Below are 25,951 nucleotides of genomic sequence, written 5' to 3'. Positions count from 1 at the left end.
CGAGTCGATCGAGTCGTTGAGCTATTGAGTTGCTGAGCTACCGAGTCGACAGAGCAATATTGAGTCGGAAAACTACATGCCCGACTTCTAAGTGTCTCCTAAGTGGGTTGTTGAGTACTCTCGTCGATTGGCCTGAACTCCCAAGTCGGCTGACTACAGCATGTCGTTCGACTGACTGGCCTGACTGCCAGAGTTGCCCGACCCCAAGTGGGTATTTGCACCTAGTCAGGAAAGGAAGATGTTGAGGTCTGTGTTTAACATAGTTTTCTTAAAACAGATTTGCCTCCTCCGACGGTATTACAAGGTCACGTTGGACATCTGTTTCCTAAGATACAACGGTGAAACAACAACCTCAACCTATCACAGATTGTCATGGCAAACTTAATATATACCGAAATGATATCACGAGTTGAATTTGACAAGCGAAGTGCACGATAGAGAAGAAAACAGGGGGAACAAAGTCGATGGAATATCTTCATTTCTTTGCTAAAGCATCTGCCCTTTGCTCAAGACCACGACCTCAGTATTAGGGGTGGGCATAATTCGGTTCAAACCGGAAAAACCGACCGAACCGAAAAATTTTGGTTTTTTTTGTTCGGTTTTTTCGGTGTTTCGGTCGGTTTCGGTTTAAGTTTTTTAAAATTCGGTTATTCGGTTCGGTTTCCGGTTTTGACTCCCAAAAAACCGAAAAAACCGAACCGACCGTATTATACTTAAAACATTATTTTTATAGATATTTGATCATACAAGTGGATTAATTTCTAATTATTTATAATATAATAGCATAATCAAATTATATATTTATATTTACTTATTATTACCGGATAACAAAATTTTAGTATTACTTTAAATTCATAATTATTTTAATAAATTGATACTTTTTCTTTGTCTCTAAACTAATATTTGTAGTAGCACAAAATTAATTTAATTCATTGTATAAACCGTATATAACCGACCGTATAAACCGGACCGTATTACATAAAAACCGAACCGAACCGTAATAAAATGGTTTGGTTTTAGATCAAAAATCTTTAAAACCGAAACCGAAAAAATAAAACCGTAGTAAGGTAAAACCGGACCAAACCGGCCGATGCCCACCCCTACTCAGTATAAAGCAACAATAACCCTAGGTTGTGTTGAAAGACTACATAATGATTATTCAATGCTTGAGCTTAATGACAATCCTGACCATCAACAAATTCACTATTAATCATATGTTAATACATCCATTACATTCTTGAGCGGCAGATGACAAAAGAATTGGATGACAAATATTGACTGATTTAACTAGGACATACATATTGGACGCATGTTAGTAATGCTCACCACCTTCTACAGGTGATGCGAGCGCTCATCCACAACTTCTACAGTTGTGACTTATTTTAAATCGGTCTTAATATCTTTCAATGTAGAAATAACATCTCATGCCCAATCCCAATGAGATAGAGTCATCTTCCCTTCACCATTTTTTATTTTCCAATAATTGTACAGGTCATGTTGGTTGGGTCTTCAAAGGTCGGACAACGCAGTCACTCTGGGAAACTCGGCCGAATTAGGAAAGAAATTTTTTACTCTAGGAAACTCGGCCGAATTAGGAAAGAATTATATATATATATATATATATATATATATATATATATATATATATAAACAAAAAAAAGAGAATATTTTCATCCCAGGTGGATAATAAACCAGACCGCTTTGATGACGCCCGAGTCCAACTTGGAACCACGTGGTCTCACAGCGTCCAAATTTGTCAATTCTGCAAGACGTTCGAAGTCTTTTTTTAATGAGACTTTTCTTCTTCAATCCAACCTATTGCAATTTGCAAACGCGTAGACTTGGACTTTGTCTTCGTTAATTTCAACTAATCAAATCATCTCCCGACCACAAGATCATGGAAAAAATCAACGGTAACGCCGCTTGTTATAATTAATCCAACGGATGAAATTTACACGAGGGTCCTTCATTTAAGATGACGCAGAGATGTTTGTATTAAGTGCCACAGGAATTTTGATAATATTATTCCTAGAATATTTTTATTATTTTTAAAGAGATAAATATTTTTTATTGTAACAGATATTTTTATTAAGTTGTAGCCAAATTTTTTATTTTTTTTATAAAAAATAATCAGAATATAAATTGTATACAGAGAAGTTCTTTTACTTAGTTTTAGTCACTACTTTTATTCAGTTATATATATATATATATATTTATTTAGTTACAATATTATATTTATTCATTTACACTTTTATAGTATGTTATATTTTTATATGATTATGGTAGATATATAATAAACAAAATTAACTAAAATACTATCGAGTATATCTTCTTTCAAGATGACCTTGCATTCGAAGGAACGTGTGGTTGGCGGGTGGCACAGCACTCCCATTCACATTCACTCGTTCCTCTGTTTTGCTTATAAAAAAAGAAGAGAGTAGTTGCCAGACTTAGAATCATCAGACGCACACAATCCGCGTCAGGATATTCCTCACCAGTTCATCACTTAACGCAATAAGTTGACGGGCAGATCCTCCTATTTCAAGATGATTCAGGTGAGTAGTACGTACACTGCAGCTCTGTATACGGAATACTTAATAATTTCTTCTTCTTCTCTGATCTCTTCTCTTCTCGGTTTAGTTCGTTACTGCATGATATATTAACTTTTTTCAGCAAAAGATGGTGTTGAGGCTGTCGATGGCAGACGACAAGAGGCGGGCCAAGGCTCTCCGAACTGCTGTCAGCATGCGTGGTGCGTACTTGTAATCATTTCCTCTTGTTTGCTCTGCTTCTCAATTCGTACGTTGTAATTGATCAAGCCTGGTTTGCTGCATGCATGCATGCAGGCGTTGTATCGGTGAAGCTGGAAGGCGATAAGATTGTTGTGGTGGGAGATGGAGTCGACTCGGTGAATCTAACGAAGTTGATGAGGAAGAAGATCTGCAGCTACGTGGAGCTCCTCAGCGTGGCAGAAGAGAAGAAAGAGGAGAAAGAGGAGAAAAAGGAAGAGAAAGTAGTAATGAGTTGGCCCAACCATGTCAGTTTCGTGCCCCAATACGTTTACTCCATTCCGGAGGAGCCAGGGTTTGGAGGACCAGGTTGCATAATATTGTAGAGCTTAAAGGCCGCACACTATAAGAAAACAGATTTTCGAAAATCGAAATAAAAATATTTTAAATTTATGTAAATCAGTACTGCCGGCGGATTTGATATCGAATTATTAATCTGTCTCACTTATTTATTGTAAATAAAATTTGAGACTGTCAACAAAAAATTGTTTAAAATTCATACAGTTGCCTTTCCTTCAACTAGACCCACGTCCACCATTTGCAGGATCACGATTGATCAGTTTAGTGCCCCCAGGGGCTGGATCAGTTGGTAAGTGACTGGGAAGTTGTACCATGAAGCAGCAGGTTTGAGTGTCGACGGTTACAATGTGGGATAATATCCCCGTCTGCCGGCTTAAAGCCTCGAACCCTCAGTCACTTGTCAACCCAGCATTCACCCTGATTAACCCTCCTCCTACATCACCATGGGGCAGGCGTAGGGGGCCGTCGGGGCGGCGGATTCCGCCTTTTTGTACCACGATTGATCAATTTAGTGGAAGTTTTCTATCCGACGTCGATAGTTGAAGATGAGTGATGTTTGTCTCTATCTTTTACGATCAGTAATCATCTAAGAAATTTATTGATTAGTCTAGTCAGTCACGTAGTTAGGATTTTAAATTAGGAGAGGTGATTTTAATTTTTTTTAAGTTTAAGGTTGATTTTCATAATGTAAAATCTAAATTTTGAATTTAAGAAACCAAAAATGAACTTAAATTTGAAACTTTCAATATTAGTCCTAAGTTCTAGTTGAATCACTATCTGTCATTCCTCATAAATATACTAAAAATCATTTATGATATAATTTTTTCATAATATTTAACATTCCTATATCGTAAGACATGGCAGAGATTACATTATGTGTAGGGAAAGAGAAAATTTTCTCAAAAATACTAATCAAAAACCTTAAATTTGATTTGATCATAACTTGACCAAATCAACTCTAACTCAATCTCAGTTTAAACCAAAAACTAACGCAATAATTATCTCCATATCTATCCGTTGGATTTAGTTCGAATCCGATCTAATTTTTATTTAGTGTCATCACTTTGTGTTCTACATTTAATTTATCCATTTATTATTATATATTTTATTTTTAAATTTTAATATTTAATATTTCAAGTCATGTTATTTTCTCATAAAACTGGTACTAATGGATAAGTTAGGTCAAAGATTTTTTAAATATGTAATCAATTTTAGTTTTTCAATGACGAGCAATGATAAATCAATTGGTCAAAATAGCGATGAGGACTTTTTAAATATATAGTATTAATCTTTTTTATTTTTTAATTCCATTTATTCCAGAGGACCCCTAGTAATATGACTACGCCCTTGAATCTAGTAAAAACTTTAAGAAAAAATAGATTTTTTATTATGTTTTTAAAGTAATTACCGTTTCATTCATTTTCAAACATAGTTTATTTAAATCTGTCATTATTTACTAAAAGGAAAACATCGATTAACAACTAAAAATTTCAATCATAATATTGTTTGTTACTGACATCACTTAGCTACATATGATTTGTTTCAATCACTAATTAGTGACGAAATTTTATTTCTATTGCTAACTTTAGCAATGGAAGCAATGAGTATTTTATTTCTATCGATAAATTAGCAATAGATAAAAAAATTATCACTATATTAGCGATCATTGATTTTATTTCCATCACTAATTTAACTATAAAAAAAAATCATCCCTATATAACAATTTTTTTTTATATCTGTCACTAATTTAATGACAGATATAAAATTTCGTCGTTAAATTAGGGTAAAATTCAACGATGATTTTTTTTATTTCCATCATTAATTTGGGATAAAATTTGACAACACCCTCTTTAATTCCACCATTTAAATCCTATTTACATTCAAATTTCAATCTAACATTATGATACAGCATTACAAACGATTCATTACACATTCACAAACAATACACAATACATTCATAACCAATTCAAAAACATCCACAAACAATGCAAAAATAGGATCAAAAACATCCAGAAACAATTCAACAAACAATTCACAAATCATCCACGATACATTCAAAAACAATTACATCATTCATATAAAGCATCATGCATTATTCTTAAACAATTCTATCACAAAAATATTGTTGGTGCAACATCCCTCAGGTCAAGAATGACCTGGGTGACCAAGCTGAGTCTTGGTTTGAGTTTAGATGTTTGACAATAAGAAATTGATTGAAGAAGAGTCAAGTAGGTCAAGGTTGACCGGATACTTGACAGGGAAGTCCTGGTGAGTGAAGCCAGGCAGAAGGAAAACCCTAGTGAGTGAAGCTAGGTGAAAGTCCTAGTGAGTGAAGCTAGGTGAAAGTCCTGGTGAGTGAAACCAGGTGAAAACCCTAGTGAGTGAAGCTAGGTGAAAGTCTTGGTGAGTGAAACCAGGTGAAAACCCTAGTGAGTGAAGCTAGGTGAAAGTCCTGGTGAGTGAAGCCAGGCAGAAGGAAAACCCTAGTGAGTGAAGCTAGGTGAAAGTCCTGGTGAGTGAAGCCAGGTGAAAGCCCTAGTGAGTGAAGCTAGGCAGATGGAAAACTCTAGTGAGTGAAGCTAGGTGAAAGTCCTGGTGAGTGAAGCCAGGCAAGGGAAAATCCAGATGGATCAAGGATGATCGGACATCTGGTGTTGGAAAGTCCAAGTAGGTCAAAGGATTGACTGGATACTTGGCACGGATAGAAAAGTATGAGTGGCTCAAAGGGATTGACCAGACACTTGATGGGAAGTCCAAGTAGGTCAAAGGAGTGACCAGATACTTGGCATGAATAGAAACAGGTCAAGGTTGACCGGACACTTGGTGGGAAGTCCTAGCAGGTCAAAGGAGTGACCAGATGCTAGGCATGATGTACCAACAGTCAAGGTTGACCGGATGTTGGTTTGAGAGGCTTGGAACTTGGTTTTGGGCAAAAACCAAGTGTTGGATCGATCGGTGGATCGATCAGATCTGGATCGATCGGTGGATCGATCCGGAGCTTCTAGAGCGAACAAGCCTCCGGATCGATCCGTGGATCGATTCAGATGTTCCAATCGATCGGTGGATCGATTGGGACAAGCTGTGTGATAAGCCTGGATCAATCCGTGGATCGATCCGTGTTTTTCGAGCGAAGGCGCTGGATCGATCCGTGGATCGATCCAAAGCCTCCCCGATCGATTGGGAATATTCGAATCGATCGGGATCCGACCGTTGGCGTCGATAAAGGCCGCAGGCGTTCATTTCCTTCGGTATCTCTTCACCGTTTCATCTCAGATCTTCGCCAGCTCCTCCACAGCACTCTCAAAGCTCGTGATCGCCAGTTCTTGAAGGTTCTTGGAAGCTCTCCGAGTCAAGAGGCGGATCAAAGGCAAGAAGAGAAGCTAGGGTTAGGGTTTTCTGCATTCATTGTAAGCTTTGTGCTTGTATTTTGTTTCCCTTTCCTTCTTCTTGTACCGAGAGTCTTGTAGGGCTTCTCCGCCCTCGGTAGTTACCGAAAAGGAGTGTTTCATAGTGGAGGGTGCGTGCGTGGTGTGGATCCTTGGATTAGTCACCTCCTTTGGAGGTGGATACCAAGTAAACCAACCGTGTTAGCGTTGTGTGATTGTTTCTTTGTATTTCCGCTGCACATCTTTGAAGGAACAAGCAACGCCGAGCAACGAGCGAACGCGACGAGCTATTCACCCCCCTCTAGCTACTTTTGGTCCTAACAAGTGGTATCAGAGCGAGGCCGCTCTTCACCGGAATCATCGCCGGAAGGGTCAAGCATAACAAGAAGAGCTAGAGGGTGAAGAAGTTGAAGCAAAGTTGTCAAAGTCAAAGAAATTCAAAAGCTCAACTTCTACAATGGAATTCCGAGATGGGCTCGGATTCGACACGAGGGTGGCTCCTCCATACACTTCCACGAGCTTCGATTCTTGGAAATCAAGAATCGAAAATTTTCTTATGATGGAGATAGAGCAATGGTTTGCTCTTATGGAAGGCTTCAAGTTTCCAACAAACTCAAAGGGCAAAGTTCTCAAGAGGAGCAAGTGGAGCCAAGAGCAAGTCCAAAGGTGCGAGGCCAATGACAAAGTGACCAAGCTTTTGGTCAATTTATTGCCAAGCACCATCCTTTGCAAAATTGGAGAATTTGAAGATGCAAAGGAACTATGGAGCAAATTGGCCAAGCTTCATGAAGAGATCCCCTCCACTGTACAAGGTCATGAAGAATCCGGAGAGGGTGACTCTTTGGAGCAAGATCAAGAGGAGGACTCCAAGGTTGAGAGATGCTCAACCTCCGAAGAAGAAGAAATCTAAGAAGCTTCATCCTCAAGGGAACGCAACGAAGGGAACAAGAAGGGAGCATACTCCTTGTTTCATATTCAAGATGATGAAGCCTCCACCTCTGGGATTGAGGGGGAGCAATCCTTGGTGACGCCGGATCAAGATAAAGGAGAATCCTCTACATCCGGGTCAAGAGAAGAAGAGGATGAAGAAGCTTCTACCTCCACAAGTCAAGAAAAATCAAATGGAGGGGAATCAAGGTTCGATCAAGAGGAAGCTTCCACCTCCGGATCCAAAGGAAAAGATGCCATCTCTACAAGCGAAGGTATAAACATTTCAATTAATAATAAAAATCATATTATATGCTTTGAATGTAGGGAACATGGGCACTACAAGAGCAAGTGCCCCAAATTGGCCAAGAAAAAGGGCCAAATGGCACAAAAAGGAAAGGAGAAGCTCAAGGAGACCATCCCCGGAACAAAGAAGAGCAAGGAGCACATTGTGTGCTTCTCTTGCAATCAAAAAGGGTATTACCGAAGTCAATGCCCCAAGGGGAAGAAGATGGTCAAGGCTCAAGGAGGCATTCGTCAAGGGGGAGCCTCCAAGATAAAGAAGAAGGTAACATTTATTGAGCCTACCCCCTTACATTATGGTGAAAAGCATGATAGTTCTAACTTTTATCATTTTAATGTAATTTACCATAAGAATAGAAAGCATGAGGGCTTTAAGGAAAAACATGTGGCCCTACATGCCAAAACTACCCAACCTAAGGTTAGGAAGGTAGATAGACACTTGGGCAATAACTCTAAAGATTTTAGATACAAGCCCAAGAACAAATATGCTCATGAATCAAATGAAAAATCTAAAACTAAGGACTTAGTGATAGAAAATCAAGTCTTGAGGTCAAGGCTTGATAAAATGGAAAGGACCCTAAAAAGGATGGAAAATATCCTAAAAGGGCAAAATGAGCATAGCCTAGGTCTAGGAGCACAAAGGTCATCTAATGCCCATAGAGGTTTGGGATACAAACCAAAGGCTAAGAAGGATGTGCCCTCTTACCATAGAGTTCCATATAGTTATGGAACAAACCCTAGGTCTAGTGGTCAAGCCAAGAATACTAGGGAAGTCATCCCTAAGAGTATTTTTGTAATAAATGTGACTAAGACTTCTAAGAAGTCTAAGAAAGTCACAAAGAAGGTTACAAGGGAAGCTATCCCTAGAGTTGACCTAGAAAGTGTGACCAAGGCTTCTAAGAAGCCCAATAAGGTCACTAGGAAGGTATCTAGGGAAGTTATCCCTAGTGAGTACCTAGAGCATCCAAGGAGCACCAATAGGTGTTGGGTTCCTAGGAGCATCTTCTCTACCCCATAGATGGGTTAGAGAGTGTCAACTCCGATTAGAAGGGTAGTTAACCTAACTTTGAGGAAATTGACACTCAAGGAGCATTTTCAAGGTTTTTTTGTTAACCTTTGAAAATGAAGTGGATCTTTGTTTACTCCTTGAAAGAGTAAAATGTGCCTAATGGTGGAAGAATTGATTTTAATCTAAAATGTCACAAATTGGGAAAATCTTGAGAAATACCAAGTTGGGATTTTGGTATTCTCTTGGAAATTTAAGGCAATCCGGGCCTTGATTTATGTAATCACTCTTGAGGAAAAATGGAATATGCCAACATTTGAGGACATGTTTATTTTCAATTGGCATACATTAAATCAAGGAAATTAGAAATGCCAATTTAGGCTTTGGCATTCTCTTGTAGCACTTTAGGGCAATCTAGGTTTAAGTTGTAAGTTTAGCTAAGACTTTAAGGATACTTAGATAGTTAATCTAGGTATATTTTATTTATGCTAAATCTTGCCATGATTGTTTGCCCATCATATGCCATGACATCATGTCTAGTTTTGCATTCATGTTTTATTATGAAAACTCCAAAAATACCATGTCATGACATTCATACATCATGTAGTAATAGGATATTTTCTTTTGAAAATTATTTTCTTTTGATGTATGCCATAACATAATCATGCATTAAGTTTAATTCCTTGTAATTAAGGACAAATGGCATTTAACAACACTTATTAACAAGTGACATCCTAGGTGGATGTCTAATATCTCTAAAATGCCTAGATAGATATGCATGATCCCTAGAATAGGGCAAAACTAAAATCTCACATCTCACAAGGACTATAAGGTGACTTGTATGTGTTTTAGTGCACATTAGATACAAGTGAGATGTTAGAAAGATGAACAAAACTCAAGATGTTGATTTAGTGCATTCTTTTGAGTTTTAGGTTCATCAAAACACATAGTTATGTGTTTTCCCATCATTGGGAAAGCTAATGTATAAGTCATGTGCATTAAGCCCAAGGAACATGATGGGATATTGGTTTTGAAAATGTTTTTAAAATGTTTTTGGAAAACCTTGGTGAAGGCTATCTTTTGATAGTAATCACCATTGAATAGTTAGACACAAACTTGAAGAAAAACACTAAAGTTTTTGCAAGTTTTCAAGTTTGTGTCAATCTTTGAAAATATGATGTATTTTCATAGAAAGCTATTTTTTCATGATTAAGTATGCCCTAAATAATGTCTACACGAAATTTCATGATTTTTAGATTTTTGTAGAATTTTCTAGGGGTTTCTGAAGTTGACTGTAATGGAATTTCAGCAACTATCAGAGCTCCGATCGATCCATGGATCGATTGGAGTGCCCGAATCGATCTGTGGATCGATTCAGAAGGCAAGTCTCCCGCGAGCAGAAGCTCGCTGGATCGATCAGCCGATCGATCCAGGTAGTCTGAATCGATCAGTGGATCGATTCAGAAAGGTTCAATCGATTGGAACCCAACTCCAATCGATCCAAGTTGCTGATTTTGGCTGGGAAGGCTCATTTCAGCATCTTTGAACCTCTTTGAGTCTAGGTAACCATTCCAAACCCCTAAAATACATTTGTATACATACAAAGGGTGTTTTCATGTGAAAACAATGATGGATTGGTTAAGAAAGGCTTCATTGAAGTTTAGGTTGAGGTTTGTTTCAAATTTTGAGTATTTGAACCTCAAAACTTCTAAATTTGGGTTTCCTAAAGGTTTAGGGATTCCAAGTCATTGTTGGTGCAATGACAGAAGTCACCACCATGTCTTTAGGGGGAGGGACTCTTTAAAGACATGAAAAATTACTTTTCATGAACCTTGGAAGGTGGTTAACCTTCTTTAAAGAAAATGCTCATGTATGAGCTTTTGAACTTGAAATGGGGAGTGGATATCCTCATTATTTCAAGTGGGAACTCAAGTGGTTAGATAATGCTCAAGGTTGGGTATTTGTCTACATTGAGGGAGAAGTTAAGGATAAATAAAGGGTATGGGACCTTCATTATCGTGTTGATCACAACGAGTGATGTTGTGAACAATGATGAGTAACTCTTGGGAGAGTCATCAACAAATGGATTTGTTGATGTGTACCCAAAATTGGGGCATGGGTTGATGTGTGCCCAAAGATGGGTTGATGTGTGCCAATAGGGGAGAATGAAAGGACCTATGAATGGGTGTAAGTTAGGCTTTCATGCCCTCGTAGGGGAGAATGAAGAGCTTAATTTATATGTTCATTACCTAGTGGCATGAAGATTGAGGCTATAGGATTAGCCTAACTTACATGTGGTATTGTAAGTGTTATTGTGGTATTGTCAAACATCAAAAGGGGAGATTGTTGGTGCAACATCCCTCAGGTCAAGGTTGACTGGGTGACCAAGCTGAGTCTTGGTTTGAGTTTAGATGTTTGACAATAAGAAATTGATTGAAGAAGAGTCAAGTAGGTCAAGGTTGACGGATACTTGACAGGAAGTCTGGTGGTGAATCCAGGCAGAAGGAAAACCCTAGTGAGTGAAGCTAGGTGAAAGTCCCGGTGAGAAACCAGGTGAAAACCCTAGTGAGTGAAGCTAGGTGAAAGTCCCGTGAGTGAAACCAGGTGAAACCCTAGTGAGTGAAGTCGGTGAAAGTCCCGGTGAGTGAAGCCAGAAGGAAAACCCTAGTGAGTGAAGCTAGGTGAAAGTCCCGGTGAGTGAAGCGGTGAAAGCCCTAGTGAGTGAAGCTGGCGGATGGAAAACCCTAGTGAGTGAAGCTAGGTGAAAGTCCCGTGAGTGAAGCCGGGCAGGAAAATCCAGATGGATCAAGGATGATCGGACATCGGTGTTGGAAGTCCAAGTAGGTCAAAGGATTGTGGATACTTGGCACGAGGAAATCTGATAGAGTCAAAGGTTGACCGGACATCGATGGAAGTCCAAGTAGGTCAAGGAGTGACCGGATACTTGGCATGAATAGAAAAGTCTAAGTGGGTCAAAGGGATTGACCCGACACTTGGTGGGAAGTCCTAGCAGTCAAAGGAGTGACCGGATGCTAGGCATGATGTACCAACAGTCAAGGTTGACCGGATGTTGGTTTGAGAGGCTTGGAACTTGGTTTGGGCAAAACCAAGTGTTGGATCGATCGATGGATCGATCCAGATCCGGATCGATCGCTGGATCGATCCGGGCTCTCCTAAGCGATCAGAGCCTCGGATCGATCCGTGGATCGATCAGATGTTCAATCGATCGGTGGATCGATTGGGACGCTGCGCGCGATAAGGGCTGGATCGATCCGTGGATCGATCCGTGTTTCTAAGCACAAGCGCCGGATCGATCCGTGGATCGATCCAAAGCCTCCCGATCGATTGGGAATATTCGAATCGATCGGGATCCGACCGTTGGCGTCGATAAAGGCCGCAGGCGTTCATTTCCTTCGGCATCTCTTCACCGTTTCATCTCAGATCTTCGCCAGCTCCTCCACAGCACTCTCAAAGCTCGTGATCGCCAGTTCTTGAAGGTTCTTGGAAGCTCTCCGAGTCAAGAGGCGGATCAAAGGCAAGAAGAGAAGCTAGGGTTAGGGTTTTCTGCATTCATTGTAAGCTTTGTGCTTGTATTTTGTTTCCCTTTCCTTCTTCTTGTACCGAGAGTCTTGTAGGGCTTCTCCGCCCTCGGTAGTTACCGAAAAGGAGTGTTTCATAGTGGAGGGTGCGTGCGTGGTGTGGATCCTTGGATTAGTCACCTCCTTTGGAGGTGGATACCAAGTAAACCAACCGTGTTAGCGTTGTGTGATTGTTTCTTTGTATTTCCGCTGCACATCTTTGAAGGAACAAGCAACGCCGAGCAACGAGCGAACGCGACGAGCTATTCACCCCCCCCCCTCTAGCTACTTTTGGTCCTAACAAATATTGCATCCTACTCAAAACCAACACATCTCACATCATACTCAATAGTGCATTCATCATCATCCAATATTGTAATAAATACGATATGATAAGTTATTAAAAAAAGGATAAAACTAATTATATGAAAAAAAATTTTGCTATGAACCTAAAGTTAAAATAGATACACATAAGTGCAAAAATACTCATCAAAAAAATGCACCAAGTGATAAATGTTAGAGTGTATACTAAAAGCCTATCTTTTGTAAATATTTATTTGTTGAAATAAAAGAATCACATTGGTCAATATCTGTATTTATTTGTTAAATGTAATTGTTCAATTAATTTATATAGTAGATAACATGGAGTGTGGTGTCACACTCAGAAGATCATGTTGTCGGTTCTCTATAAATTATAAACAATTTGCTCATGACTAAGATGGAAAGGAACAAACCATCAGAATAGTCGTAATGTAATTAAGTATTAGTTTATCTTGACTAATAAATTACACTGATACACTTTAAGTGTATTGAGTAGGATCATTTAGGTAAGTTCTTTTTGTACTGACTTAGTAAAAGAACTAGACCTTAGTTATTATGGAAGTGTGTGCTCTTAATCCTAATATAATAACAAGCACATATATTTAATATTTATTTCTTTGATTTATCAAAGGGTGAGGTTTAGCTCGATAAATCAATATGCCCGATAAGTTGGGAAATGATATTACTTATAGTGTGTGTTCTTGATTATAGAAGGAATTTGTGTCCTAATTATCTAGGTTGAGAATGTCCCCAAGAGGAGCTCATAAGGATTGTCATGTTAAACCCTGCAGGTGGAACTAGTCCGACATGACAATAAAGTTGAGTGGTTCTACTCTTGGAGCTAGATATTAATTAAGTGAGTTGTCAGTAACTTACTTAATTAGTGGACATTCGTAATCTTAAACATAGGGAGACTAACACACTCATGATAAGAAGGAGCCCATAATGTAATTTGGGATTGGTGCGGTAGTGCAATAATAACTCTCTGGTGGAATGAGTTATTATCGATGAACTTGAGTTGTGTGTTCGGGGCGAACACGGGATACTCAAGCTCATCGGAAGGTCGAAACCAATTTCTCCTCTAGGTCCCTGTCGTAGCCTCATTATAGCCTCAAGTCCATCCAAATGTAAGGCTCTTCTTGGTGTCCAAGAAGTGGGCCGGTCTAATGCTTGGTGACCAAGTAAGGGCCGGCCACATCCTTTCATATAGGGGTCGACCCTTTGCTTGGTGACCAAGCATGAAGGGGTCGGCCACAATAATTCAAAAAGGGAGGGTGGTTTTGAATTTTTAAAATCTTCTCTTTGTAGAAAACTATAAATTTTAAAAGAGATATTTTAATTTTTAAAATTTTCCTTATTTGAATTAGGTCACATGTTTAAATAGAGAGTTTAAAAGATTTTAAAACTTTTCTTTTTTAACCATCCTCATAGTTTAAGAAAAAAAAGGAAAAGAAGTTTTAAAATTTAAATTTTCTATCACCATGTTAAAAAAGGAAATTTTATAAGAGAAGTTTTAAATTTTAAAACATGGTTTTAATTTTTAGAACTTTCCTTTTTTTAACTCTTACTTTAGGAAAGAGAGCTTGTAAAATTTTATAAGAATTTTTCTTGTAAAATTTTATATAAAAATTATTTATTTCTTTCTCTTGTGGGGGTTGGCCAACCTTGCTTGGTTCCCCAGCAAGGTGGTCGGCCATATTAAAATAATAAAATCATCATCCAATTAATTTTGGTGATTGATTTAATCAAAAGGAAAGAAAGGAAAAATAAAAGGGAAAATGAAAAACTCTTGGATGATTTTATTTTTTGTAAAAAGTTTTTCCTTATTTGTCTCGTGCAAGTAATATAAAAGAAGAGGTGAGGGGGCTTCATGAGACACAACTCTTATTCTTTTGCTTGGGTGATCTCTTGGTAGCCGGCCCTCTCCCTTCTCCCTTTCCCTTTGCTCTCTTCTCCTTGGTGGTGGTGGCGGTTGAATTCTAGAGGAAGAGGAAGGACTCTTTTGGGTGGTGTTCATCTTGAAGGATCGTCGCCCACACGACGTCCAATGCGAGGCGAGGAATACGGCAGAAGATCTCGAGGTCATTAGTTTACAAAGAGAAGGTATAACTAGTAGTTTTCTTCCGCATCATACTAATTATTTTCTTTGTAAGAATTCTAAATACAAGAGGCAATTAGATCTAGTTTAATCGAATTTATTTTTCAATTTTGTGTTTTCTTCTTTTTCGAATTTGTGATTCGATTGTTCCTTTTAGTTAACCTAGAGTTATTTAAGGAAATAAATATTAGTTTTCCTTAAAAGGCTTTTCCTAGGCGGTGGTGGTTGCTCTCATATCCAAGAAGGCTATGTGCCTCGCCATGCAGTCCTGGAAGCCAATTTTGAAAATTAATATTTATGGAATTAATAACTTAGGTAGATTTGAATCAATAGTGTTAAGTTCCGCTTGCAATTCAAATCTAAACCATTAAGAACATATAAGTTAAATTTGGAATCATTGATGTTAAGTTCCGTCTGCGATTCCTTATTTAACTTCTAAAGAACACAATAGGTTATTTAAGGAAAGGTATTACTCTTGTACAAAAATTTTTGTACAGTGGAATCGATACGTTTTCCTAGGATTAACCAACAATAAACACAAGTTTGACATGTTTTTAAAAAATATACCTTAATAAGAGTTTGGATATATGATGATGGTGATAGAATATAAATTTATCTACATTATTTCTGAAAAGAAGTCAACAATCAAAATTAGATATGCATATAATATTAAAATTAACAAAACTAATGATAAAAAAAAAAGTTACCTCAGAACCATGAGTTATGATCCTGTCTGAAAACTAGAGAGATGACACTGGGCATGTGGCAATGTGGTTGACTGGTCGGAGACTTCACCAGGGAGAGAAGTGTTAGGGTCGAAATGTGCTAGAGAGGGGGGGTGAATAGGTCGTCGTGCGCTCGTCGTCTTGCTTCTTGGTGATGATATGTAGCGAAATGTACAAGAAACAAATATTACAACGCTAACACAAGGATTTACTTGGTATTCACCTCAAGAAAAGGTGACTAATCCAAGGATCCACACATGCCACCCACTCTCCACTATGAAAACACTCCTCTACGGTAACTACCGAAGGCGGAGAAACCTGTACAAGACTCACACATAAAGATACACAAGAAGAAAAAACATACAAGCTGATAAAACAGTAAACCTTACAAGATTTACATGGTAGAAACCCTAGCTTGCCTTTCTTCTTGCTTGTTGTTGCCTCTTGACCTTGGAAATGCAAGAACACCTTGCTCCAAGAAGCTTCAAGAAATGGCGGTGAGTCGTGGAGAAGACGCTGTGAAGATCGAAGAAGAATCGCGTGAAGAACTATAGTCGTGTGATCTATGCGAAGAAGAACGCTCTCCAACGGATATAACCTGCGCCAACGGTCGGATCCCAATTGATTGGATTACTCCCAAACGATTGGGGAGGCTTTGGATCGATCGGTCGATCGATCCAGAGCGCCTCTGTGCTCTCTGGAAATCGCTTGAATCGATTGCCCGATCGATTCAATAACCCTCGCGCGATTCCAGTCTCTCAATCGATCACTCGATCGATTAGAGGCTCCCAATCGATCAGGTGATCGATTGGGAGGGCTTCTGTGCAACAAACTCAGCTTCCCAATCGATCCACTGATTGATTGGGAGGAGAGTTTGTCGCGGGACACACCCAATCGTCAATCGATCGATTGGGCATAAGTCAATCGATCAGTTGATCGATTGGCTCAACTTGATTTGCCCTAATCAAGTCCCAAGCCCCCTAAAACCCAACATTTGGTCAACCATGACCTGTTGGGACATCATTCCTAGCATTCGGTCACCCTCGACCTGCTAAGGCCTCCTCACTAAGTGTCCGGTCAATCCCTTTGACCCACTTGGACTTTTCTCCTTATGCCAATTATCTAGTCAACCCTTTGACCTACTTAGACTTCTCACCAATTGTCTGGTCAATTTCTTTGACCCACCTGGATTTCCACGTGCCTAGCTTCACTCACCAAGACTTCCCTTCTGCCTAGCTTCACTCACTAGGACTTCCCATCTGCCTAGCTTCACTCACCAGGACTTATACCTAGCTTCACTCACTAGGATTTTCATACTGCCTAGCTTCACTCACTAGGTCTTTTCACCTGGCTTCACTTACCGAGATTTCCTTTCTGCCTAACTTCACTCATTAGGACTTTCCATATGTCTAGCTTCACATACTAGGACTGTTACCTAGCTTCACTCACTAGGTCTTTTCACCTGGCTTTACTCACCAGGATTTCCCTTCTGCCTAGCTTCACTCACTAGGACTTCCCATCTGTCTGGCTTCACCCACCATGACTTTCACCTAGCTTCACTCACTAGGTCTTTCACCTGGCTTCACTCACCAGGATTTTCACACTACCTGGCTTCACTCACCAGGACTTCTCAGTCAGGTATCCAGTCAGTTTTGACCTACTTGACTCTTCTTTATATCTAACTGGTCAACCTTGACCAGAGGAGAATTGTACCAACAATCTCTCTAAATGAATGATTGCACCTGCAATCTCTAAGTATTATCAGTTTCCATGTATTGTCATGTTGGTTGCTACTCGGAAAACCTAGAGGTTCCACTGTACAAAAATTTTGTGCAAAGGTTTGAACCTTTTCCTAGCTACCATGTGTTCTTTTAAATTAAATTTTGGATCGCCTGCGGAACTTAACACGTTTGATCCAAAACTTAATCTATTTGTTCTTTTAGGTTTTGACTTGGATCTCCTGCGGAACTTAACACGTTCGACCCAAATCACCTTAAGTTATTAATTCCATTAAATATTAATTTCCATAATTGGTTCCCAGTACTGACGTGGCGAGACACATGGCCTTCTTGGATATGGGAGCAACCACCACCGACTAGACAAAACCTTTTATAGAAATCTAATATTTAATTTCCTAAAATAACTTTAGGTTAACCGAAAAGAACAATCAAATCACAAGGAAAAATAAAAAAAAAGAACACAACTTCGAAAAACATATTCGAAACACTAGAATCGTAAGCCTCTTGTATTTGGTATTATTTCCATAAATAACTAGCATGATGCGGAAAGAAAAATTACTAGTTATACCTTTTAGAAAGACCTCTTGATCTTCTACCGTATTCCTCTTCTAACCTCGGACGTTGTGTGGGCAACGATCTTCCGATATGAGAACCACCAAGCACCTTCTTCTTCCTTACAAGTTTCGGCCATCAAAACTTCTCCTAGGATGAAGAGGTTCGGCCACCACCACTATGCTCCAAGGGATGCTAGAAAAGAGGCTTCTTTTCTCTCCTTCTTCTCCTTCTTAGATCCGGCCACCAAAGCTATCTCCACCATGAGAAGGTTTCGGCCACACAAAGGAGAGGAGAGGAAAGAAAGGGCCGGCCACACCCAAGGAGAAAAGAGAGGAAAAATAGAATAGAGTCGTTCCCCTTGAAGCCTCCTCTACCCCCTCTTTTATAATCCTTGGTCTTGGCAAATAAGGAAAATTTAATAAAAATTTCCTTAATTCTTTTTCCATTGAAAAGAAAAATTATTTAATTAAAAATAATTTTCTTTTTCAAATACAATGGCCGGCCACCTCAAGCCTCAAATCAAGGAAAGTTTTAATTAAAACAAGAATTAAAACTTCCTAATTTGTTTCCGGAAATTTATAAAAATTTCTCTAATAATTTAATCCCTTCATGATTGGTTTATAAAAAGGAAATTTAATAAATTAAAAACTTTCTTTTAAACATGTGGATAAGAAGAAAATTATCTCTAAAAATTAAAATCTCTTTTAATCTACAAATAAGGAAAGATATCAAATCTTTTCTTAATCTTTTGTAGAAACTAATAAAAGAGAATTATTAATTTTTTAAACTTTCTTTTAAATCATGAACATGGTTAAAAAGGAAAGTTTTTACCAAAATTAAAATCAACCTTTTAATCTACAAATAAGGAAAGAGATTTAGCTCTTCTCTTAATCTTTTGTAGAATCTTATAAAAGGAAAGATTTAAATTTTTAAACTCTCTTTTAAAACATGTTATCCACATAAGAAAAATTTTAAAAAAATAAAAATCCTTTTTATTTTAATTTGGGCCGGCCACACCAAGCTTGAACCCAAGCTAGGGCCGGCCACCTTGAAGCACCCATGAACCAAACTTTGGCCGGCCCTAGCTTGGTCTCCAAGCTAACTTGGCCGACCCCTTATGGGATGGGTAAGAAGGTGGGTATAGGTAGGTATAGTACTCTATAATTAAGAGGCTACGATAGGGACCGAGAGGAGGAATTGGTTTTGGTCTCCCGATAAAATTAAGCATCCCGTGCTCGCCCCGAACACACAACTTAATTTTATCAATAATAATTCATTCCACTAGAGAACTATTATTGAACTACCGCACCAATCCCAAATTACATTTTGGGCTCCTTCTTATCATGAGTGTGTTAGTCTCCCTGTGTTTAAGATAACAAATGTCCACTAATTAAGTAAGTTACTGACAACTCGCTTAATTAATATCTAGCTCCAAGAGTAGTACCACTCAACTTCATCGTCATGTCGGACTAAGTCCACCTGCAGGGTTTAACATGACAATCCTTATGAGCTCCTCTTGGGGACATTCTCAACCTAGATCACTAGGACACAATTTCCTTCTATAATCAACAACACACACTATAAGTGATATCATTTCCCAACTTATCGGGCTTATTGATTTATCGAACTAAATCTCACCCATTGATAAATTAAAGAAATAAGTATCAAATATATGTGCTTGTTATTATATTAGGATTAAGAGCACACGCTTCCATAATAACTGAGGTCTTTGTTCCTTTATTAAGTCAGTATAAAAGGAACGACCTCAAATGGTCCTACTCAATACACTTTAAGTGTACTAGTGTAATTATATAGTTAAGATAAACTAATACCTAATTACACTACGACTTTCCAATGGTTTGTTCCTTTCCATCTTGGTCGTGAGCTACTGTTTATAATTTATAAGGTACTGATAACATGATCTTCTGTGTGTGACACCACACACCATGTTATCTACAATATAAATTAATTGAACAACTACATTTATCATAAATGTAGTCATTTGACCAATGTGATTATTATTTCTAGATAAATGTTTATACCAAAAGCTAGGCTTTTAGTATACACTCTAACATGTCAAACATCGAAACTCAAACATCAAGACTCAAGCTTGAGACTTCTCAAGCTTAGTCAACCTTGACCTAGGGAATATTGCACCAACAATCTTCCCCTTTTTGATGTTTGACAATACCTTTAAGTTAGGCTAATCTCATAGCCTCAACTTCCTTCATGCCAAGGCATGAATGAGGGTTTCCTTCATTCTCCCCCTTTCCTAGAGGGCAAACTCCCTCTTTAGGTAATGAAGGACTAACTTAAATCGATCGCTACAAGAATTTTTGCATTCAACAACACCCAATAGACAACGCTTTTTAATAAAAACGTTGTCGTTCTTTGTTTTACAACACTTTTAGTGAAAAGCGTTGTCTATGGTATTTACTTTTTACTAAAGACAACGGTTTTTAATGAAGTGTTGTCTTTAGTGTTGTTGTTTATGGTCAAAGACAACATTTTTTTAAAAAACGTTTTTTAAAGTGTTGTGTATGTTTCCCCTAAACTCACTTAAAATAAATTCGCAGCCCTCGCTTTGCTAAACTCTAAACCCTCAACGCGCGCGCGCCTTCTCCTCACCACTCCTCTCCACGAGTGCCTTCTCCTCTCCTTCTCCTCTCCACGAGCGCCTTCTCCTCTCCACTCCTCTCCACGAGCGCCTTCTCCTCTCCACGAGCGCCTTCTCCTCTCCTTGCCGCGTGATCTCCTCTGAACCCTAATCTCGACCCAAACTCCTCACGCAAAACTCCTCACGCCGGCCCAACTCCTCCAAGTCGAGATCCCTAATCTCGCATTTCCCCATCTCCTCAATCAAAGTCAGCTTACCCTTCCTAATCTTCTCACGGCTCCTCAACTCCTCTGAACCCTTCGATCTTAGTTCCTTCCTCGCAGAGCAGATTCGAGAGTAGGAGGAACGGAAGAAAGAAAGGTAAAATTACTGGCGCCAGGAACGGAGGCCGCGCCACCTCTGGCAAAAGCTCCCATTTCACCCCATCGAAGAAAGGGTGCGCCTTCACCTCCTCCGCACCCCCACTAAACCCTAATCTCCTCTCCGGGTCCTTGACCACGAGTCGCTCGATAATGTCAGTGAGATCGGTGCGCCGCCGGCCTGGGAACATTGGCGGCAGCGTAAGAATGTTGCGCAACGTCTCCTTCCTGTTCCGCCCCCGGAAGGGCGTCTGTCCGTATGCCATTTCGTACGCCAGGATCCCAAGCGCCCACCAGTCCACCGCGAAGCCGTGCCCTTCGCCGCGCACCACTTCCGGCGCCACGTACTCCTCCGTCCCCACGAACGAGAACGACCGCTCGTCGTCACCACCGGATCCTTCTCTGGATTTCGAGATGGACGAGGAACTCGTCCTACGGCGACTCGCCGGGGAGACTCTCGCCGACCTCCCTTTCTTGATCTGGTCGTCCGCGGCGCCGAAGGAGAACACGCGTGTGAGTTTCCTCCGGGGGGCGTGGCTGTGGTTGTCGGAGGGAAGTGGAGGAGGAAGGGAGGAGTGGGTGGTCGATCTGGCAGGGAGGTGGCGGGAGAGATCGAAATCGGCGAGCATAATATGGTCGGATGAACGGAGGAGGACGTTCTCTGGCTTGAGGTCGTGGTAGGCGACGCGCATGGAGTGGAGGTGGGCGAGAGCGGTGACGATTTCCGAGAGGTAGAAGCGGATCGCGTCCGCGGAGAACGCCTCCTCGTTGGAAGGAGAAAGGGAGCGGCGGAGGGCGTGGAGGTCGCCGCCGGGGCAGAAGGGGATCGCCCAAGCGAGGAGGTCCGGCGTCTCGACGGAGCCAAGGAGGGAAGGGAGAAACGGGTGGTGGTGATCACCGGGAGCGGCTGAGAGGCGGGACAATAGGGATAGCTCCCAGCGGGCGCGGCGGAGAGCGTGGGGTTTGGCGGCGGACTGCTTGTCGAACACCTTGAGGGCGAAGAGCGTGGGGAGGCGACTGCCGGGTGCGGCGCTGACGAGGAAGACCGAGGCCATGGCTCCACGGCCCAGGACGCGAACCGCCCTGATCTGGTTCAAATCCAACACCACCTCCTCATCCATTTGAATTTGGATCAACCAACCTATACAATGCAGGTAACGTGTTTGAGTGTTTGCCTCAATGGTCTCTGTTTCCACATCTCGCTCGATTCTTGTTCTTCTTGAAGCAGCTCAAGTGCTCAAGCTCTGTGTGTTCCTCTCACCCAAAAATTGAGGTCTGCAAACAGTAAGTGGAGGCAATACAAGACCCATCTCACCCAAAAATTTATTTTAAGCAGGCGTGACAAACCTGAGGAGTTGAATGAGCCACCTGTTGGCTTTGAAATTACAAGAGAAGATTGGCGTGCGTTTGTCATTAGTCGCATTTCTGAAGATTTCATTGTAAGATTCTAAATTTTTTCTTTTGAAACTATTCGATCATAATTCATTATGTATTATTCAAATTTGATATGTCGCCTGTTTGAAATAACTAGAAACTCAGTGATCAACAAAAAGAGCGAAGGAAAAAAAATAGATATCCTCATCGACTCTCACGCAAAGGGTATGCACGCTTTGCTGAAGAAATTGTAAGTATTTTTAAAATATATTTCCTCTAAGAACCCTCTAATTGATTCACATTAAATTATTTCACATTTGTTATTTGATTTTTCTTTGTTGTAGGGGACTGAATTATGTGATGATAATGACATCAATAGAGCTATTATGTGGAAGAAAGGACGCGCCAACAAAGGAGGAGAGTTTGAAGGTGAAGATTTGGTGGACACAGTACACAAGATTGTAAGTAAATTTTCATGTTCTTCTGATAATGACTTCAATATATCTTCTAGTTTTCGAGAGTAAAGTTGCATGCATGCATACCCTTTGCGTGAGGAAGCCAAGGCAAGCAGTGCAATGAGGAGTTTAACAGCCATTCCTTGCATAGCTTGAATTCTCAGTACTAGAGCATGTATTGAGGAAGTAAATGGTGAATGAATGCATTGAGAGCTTAGAGGTGACGGGTTTATATAGAACAGATGTGGATTTACTAGGTATCTAGGTTTGAAATGTTCTTACTTGGAGAAGAGATCAAGTCGAAAAGTCTATTACATGCAGTGGTTTCCTTTTGCTGCAATCAATTAATGGTGAATGCATTGAGAACTTAGAGGTGATAGCTAGAGTTTCTATAGAACAGATGCAGATAAATCAACCAGGTTTGAAACGTTCTTGGCAGTAAGCAATTTGTAAGCTTTAGTAACCCAAGGGCCAGTAAAGTTGTTCCCCAGACCACTGCTCTGAAGCTTCTATTATGTTTTCCCACTTGATTGGTGACAAATAAAGCTCCTTGTCTCCTTGAGCATTCTCTTTGTGCTGTTTTAGTTTGAATTAAAGCATAAGATTCATGAATCGGAACTTGAGAGGTTGGGAACAACTTTACTTTTGATTATTCTTTCCTGTAACTCCAGACAATTAGCTTCAATTATGTGGTGGTCCTCTCTTTATGGGTTTGTGTAGTGAAAATTTATTAAAATTTTGTCATTTTATTAAACTTGTAGTCAATTGCTCAATCAAATATGTGCCTTTTTTAGAACTGTGCAGAAGTAAATATATGATTGAATGCCAAAAAAGGAAAAAATATTTCAAAGTCAACTTCATATTTGTTCAATATGACTTACTAAGCACTTGACTTGAGCTATCACGGGAAGAATCGGCCTGGACATCAGTATTTTTTAAACCAATATTGCATATCCTTGGTAATTATCCTTGGTAAAGTACTGATAATTCTTTTTAATGTTGCATTACAGGATGAATATATACAGCAAAAGAGGGAGGGTAAGCTGCAATGCGAAGGAGCAAAAGAGGATATTCTTACCAAGGCACTTGAAACTCAGGAATATTCTGGGCGTGTCCGGGGTATCGGAGGTCATATCAACCCAACAATCTATTTCAATGTTGGTAGAACAAGGAAGAAATATGATGTTACCCTAGATATAATCGCTGAGCATAAAAGGGAGTTGAAGGAGGCGAAGATGCAAATTTTAGAACAAGATGTACGCATCCAAAAACTTGAAGCATTAATGCATAAAAGGGGTGCATGGGACAATTCAATTGATGACAAAGGCAGTTGCTCGGTGAAGTTTCATCAGAAGAATATTGAAGAAGATGACGTACAGATTGTGGGTAAAGACGAAGTTTTACAGGTAAAATACAAGTTATAGTGATATTCATTATTATTATAGCATTATAAACTAAATATAATCAACATGTTTTTTTTTTAATATTTTAGGGTTAATCAGTTGCATTGACATTGGAATCTTGCTCAAATATTGCTGCATATGGTACAATTGTTTGTTTCAATGGCATGGAAAAAATGCTTCATGGTATTCCATTTCCCAAGAATTGCATTCGAGTCTCCATTGATCAAGCAGTGGACAAATCTGTTCCTTTGCCATATCCAATTCCAAGTGAATGTGAAGTAATTGGTGATGCCATAGGAACTGTTGTGGCTTGGCCTGAACAACAGATTGTGAAGCAAGATGAGGTATATGAGATATTATATTTCTAATTATATTGTCACTTTATTATTATATTTCTAATTATATTGCCACTTTATTATTATTCAACCTAGCTATCTAACTTGTTTATATTTGAAATTATTAGAAGCCTAGAAGGAAGAAGTTTGAACGAAAAAAATCAAAACCTACTTTGTCAACAAGTGTCCCAAGAGCATTACATATGTTATATTGTTACAGTAAGCATGCTCTAGATGGAGGAAAATGTATATCAATGTGCTTAGATAATGAAGTGTTTGATGAAGATTGTGAACTTTTTCTTGACCTTGAGGACATCAATTCTTTGTATCATTTGGAGTCAATTTCAGGAAATTTGATCGTTGCCTACATATGGTAAGTAAGTTTATTTAAGCAATTTCAGCAACTTTTTCATCACATGTTTGCTTCCCAATTTTAGCAACTTATTATGGTTTATTGTTACAATTTCACCAACTTATTATGAGTGATCATTATTTTTTAATCCACATGATTGTTTTGTATCTAAATTTTATTATTTAGTATCTAAATATTATTTTCTCAGTTGCAACTGCATTGCTTTACTTATGCTGGGAAATTACTACATTGCTTTATGTTTGCTGGGAAATTCTAATATCTAGCAAGACAGAAAATCCCTGATTTGAACTGCAAGAAGTTTACTAATATTGTTGTGTGAACAAGTTTACTCTTGAAAAATTCAACTTCTAGTAATTTTCTCATACCATGTTATTCTCATTAAGTTAATAGTTCATCATTTCTATTGAGAGGTTTACTAATATCAATTGATGTGGTACACTTTACATAAATATAGCTCATTCATTTTCAACCGGCCCTTAATGTTTGCCTTCTGTCATTTGTTCTTCTAGACAGGAAGTACTTTGCTCATATCTTTTTTCTTGTATATTTTTAAGTATCTTAAATGTGCTTGTCCTCAAGAAATAAAAGAATTTGCATGTATACATTTCTGTATGTTTAATATGCAAGACTGTTCATAGTAAGTTCTCATATATGGATGTTACTATCATCAGCCATAACTTAGTGTTATGAGTGATCATTATTTTTCCAACTTATTATGAGTGTTTTGTATCTAAATTTTATTATTTAGTATCTAAATATTTTTTTCTTTGCAATGATAGGTGTCTGTATAAAAAGATGGTGAAAGATACCAAGACAAAGAAATTCAGATTTATGAATCCTCACAAACTCCCATATCTGGCAAAAACGGCACAAGACAAATCAGTTAAGCTTGAAACCCTGAATCAAAGGGCAACTCTTTTAGCAGATAAGCTGACAAGTGCATCAACAGATCAACTAGTGTTAGTGCCATGTAATGTCGGGTAAGCAAGAAGTAAAACATCACTTTCAATTGCTTCCTTTCGATAATTTATTCAATTTTATGATCTAATCCTATGTATTTGCCTAGTTTCCATTGGAATCTTAGTGTTATTGAACCTTACAAGGATGTTATTTACCTGCTGGATTCCCTAAGTTGCCGCATTCGCGATGATGATTCAAAATACGTAATGGAAATGTGAGTTCAGATTTCTTTTAGTAAATATTTATTATAATAAAAATCTTATTTAACAAATATTCTTAACGTATGAAGGGCCTTAAAATTGTTTAATTCAACCAAGGGAAGGAAAGGTAGGAAAAATGTTAAGTGGG

The 25,951-nt window shown here is 39.1% G+C and overlaps 2 protein-coding genes across 2 annotated transcripts; one reads left to right on the top strand and one right to left on the bottom strand.

The window, feature by feature from the left end:
• Nucleotides 1-2,467: 2,467 nt before the first annotated feature.
• Nucleotides 2,468-3,115, top strand: LOC122005598 (heavy metal-associated isoprenylated plant protein 47-like). Its single transcript, XM_042560698.1, has 3 exons — nucleotides 2,468-2,555; nucleotides 2,674-2,752; nucleotides 2,847-3,115. The coding sequence occupies exons 1-3, from the start codon at nucleotides 2,547-2,549 to the stop codon at nucleotides 3,113-3,115; spliced, it is 357 nt and encodes a 118-aa protein (XP_042416632.1). The 5' UTR covers nucleotides 2,468-2,546.
• A 407-nt stretch (nucleotides 3,116-3,522) lies between these two features.
• LOC122005584 (serine/threonine-protein kinase UCN-like) lies at nucleotides 3,523-21,938 on the bottom strand. The gene is made up of 2 exons (XM_042560674.1): nucleotides 20,715-21,938; nucleotides 3,523-3,573 (listed from the first exon to the last, which is right to left on the bottom strand). The coding sequence occupies exons 1-2, from the start codon at nucleotides 21,822-21,824 to the stop codon at nucleotides 3,523-3,525; spliced, it is 1,161 nt and encodes a 386-aa protein (XP_042416608.1). The 5' UTR covers nucleotides 21,825-21,938.
• Between the last annotated feature and the right edge of the window lie 4,013 nt (nucleotides 21,939-25,951).

Source organism: Zingiber officinale, chromosome 1A, assembly GCF_018446385.1.
Source record: "Zingiber officinale cultivar Zhangliang chromosome 1A, Zo_v1.1, whole genome shotgun sequence".
Lineage (NCBI taxonomy): Eukaryota > Viridiplantae > Streptophyta > Magnoliopsida > Zingiberales > Zingiberaceae > Zingiber > Zingiber officinale.
The sequence above is the reverse complement of the archived record's forward strand: the minus strand, read 5'-3'. Positions and strand labels throughout refer to the sequence as shown.

Excerpts from the sequence above, each read along its gene's own strand:
- LOC122005584 (XM_042560674.1), bottom strand. The coding sequence starts at position 21,824 with ATGGATGAGGAGGTGGTGTTGGATTTGAACCAGATCAGGGCGGTTCGC. Across the intron at positions 3,574-20,714 it reads GGCCTCCGTTCCTGGCGCCA|GCGGAATCCGCCGCCCCGAC; the intron begins GTAATTTTACCT and ends TGGTACAAAAAG.
- LOC122005598 (XM_042560698.1), top strand. Across the intron at positions 2,753-2,846 it reads AACTGCTGTCAGCATGCGTG|GCGTTGTATCGGTGAAGCTG; the intron begins GTGCGTACTTGT and ends GCATGCATGCAG.